Source organism: Mesoplodon mirus (assembly GCF_964341445.2).
Source record: "Mesoplodon mirus genome assembly, chromosome: 13".
In the NCBI taxonomy this organism is placed as follows: domain Eukaryota; kingdom Metazoa; phylum Chordata; class Mammalia; order Artiodactyla; family Ziphiidae; genus Mesoplodon; species Mesoplodon mirus.
The window spans coordinates 75,226,535-75,228,716 of record NC_138989.1 but is presented as its reverse complement, the minus strand read 5'-3'; the positions used below and the strand labels follow the sequence as shown (position 1 = coordinate 75,228,716).

Sequence of the window (2,182 nt, the reverse complement as noted above, 5' to 3'; positions counted from 1 at the left end):
AAATTCAGTCTCTCACATCCTGCTCGCTTCCCGATTCCACAGGCTTCTGCATCTGAATCAATGTTGCCTGCAGTTTGCATCTCTGGAACATCATCGGTGTCTCACAGACTCCACTGGACTTGGATTGGTCCAGAGGAAGCAGAGAAGGAGTCACTCGGAACATTTTTTTTCCCTTCACACACCATAAAAATCAGCAGCAGCTACTAACAGTCAAAGCAAAGCTTCAGGTTGGGAACTGATACGTCCGAGAGGCAGCTGATGTGAGCATGTGCACACAGATCTGTCTCCCAATGGTACAGCAGCTACTAGGCAAATTATTTTGAAAAGACCTGAATGCATGCGACTCAAGTTAAAGTGGAAGTGAGAACAAAAAAGCAAACAGCAGACTCGACTGAATGAGCATCTTGAAGCCTAAGATTTCAAAATGATGCTGATCAGAGTCGTACCTGAAAGAGACTAAAAACTCCATTTCAAGCTTCGGAGCATGTGACATTTATTCACCAAAGGCATGCCAGTTTCAGCCTTATAACTTTCAGACACATAAAAACGTGGAGAAAATCGCTGACGCTACCTGACCCAGGAGGTTAAGTCAATCCAGAGGGGATCTGAATCCACTTGGTGCAGGATGAACTCCACCCATCACCATGGAATGCACACTTCTCTCCACTTCTGGAACCACAGCACCTATGGACTGCACAGCAATGCCAGTGAGTCCCTTGCAAAAGGCTACTCGGACGGAGGGTGCTATGAGCAACTTTTTGTCTCTCCTGAGGTGTTTGTGACTCTGGGTGTCATAAGCTTGTTGGAGAATATTCTGGTGATTGTGGCAATAGCCAAGAACAAGAATCTGCATTCACCCATGTACTTTTTCATCTGCAGCCTGGCTGTGGCTGATATGTTGGTGAGCGTTTCCAACGGCTCAGAAACCATTGTCATCACCCTGTTAAACAGCACGGACACGGACGCACAAGGTTTCACAGTGAATATTGACAATGTCATTGACTCGGTGATCTGTAGCTCCTTGCTTGCATCAATTTGCAGCCTGCTTTCGATTGCTGTGGACAGGTACTTTACTATCTTTTATGCCCTCCGGTACCATAACATCATGACAGTTAAGCGGGTTGCGATCATCATCAGTTGTATCTGGGCAGCTTGCACAGTGTCGGGCATTTTGTTCATCATTTACTCAGATAGCAGCGCTGTTATCATCTGCCTCATCACCGTGTTCTTTACCATGCTGGCTCTCATGGCTTCTCTCTATGTCCACATGTTCCTCATGGCCAGACTTCACATTAAGAGGATCGCCGTCCTCCCAGGCACTGGCACCATCCACCAAGGTGCCAACATGAGGGGGGCGATTACCTTGACCATATTGATTGGGGTCTTCGTTGTCTGCTGGGCCCCCTTCTTCCTCCACTTAATATTCTACATCTCTTGTCCCCAGAATCCATACTGTGTGTGCTTCATGTCTCACTTTAACTTGTATCTCATCCTAATCATGTGTAATTCCATCATTGATCCTCTAATATATGCACTCCGGAGCCAAGAACTAAGGAAAACCTTCAAAGAGATCATCTGTTGCTATCCTCTAGGTGGCCTCTGTGATTTGTCTAGCAGATACTAAATGGGGCCAGATGAGATGCTAAACACAAACATAAGAGACTTTCTCCTTCTCATACATACAACTTGAACAGTGTGTTTCGGCAACAGTTTTTTCTTCTGTGTAAGGCATCGGTTGAGAAATTCTATTGTATAGTTTAAGTTTATGATTTTTGACGTGAAAAAGTGCTAGATTTGGGCTGTAAAATGTTAATCCATATTACAGGTTGTAGGCACTTTGGATTTATTAAAAAAAAAAGTCCTTATGAAGAGTTTAACAGTGTTTACTTCTTGTTATTCACAAGGATTTGACACTTTGCTTGTTTTAGTAACATGGAAATCGCAGCTTCGTTAAATATATTCTAATAAATGGTTTCTTATATTACACTATACAACATTGAAGTGTAGAGATTTGATTCTAGCAGTTAGGGGAGAAATATTGAAGATGCTTAATCATTAAAAAAAAAGCTGAAATTTCAAGTAATATAATAAAACTTGCTCATTATGCTTGTGCAGAAGCAGAAATGAAGCTTCTATTGGGAGAAAAACAGTTACTTTTAAAGAAGGAATATTTTTGACTCAG

General features: G+C 42.5%; 1 protein-coding gene across 1 annotated transcript; it reads left to right on the top strand.

The window, feature by feature from the left end:
* Positions 1-625: 625 nt before the first annotated feature.
* On the top strand, positions 626-1,624 carry MC4R (melanocortin 4 receptor; the record flags this gene model as incomplete). Its single annotated transcript, XM_082641027.1, has 1 exon — positions 626-1,624. The coding sequence occupies one exon, from the start codon at positions 626-628 to the stop codon at positions 1,622-1,624; it is 999 nt and encodes a 332-aa protein (XP_082497153.1).
* Positions 1,625-2,182: the final 558 nt, after the last annotated feature.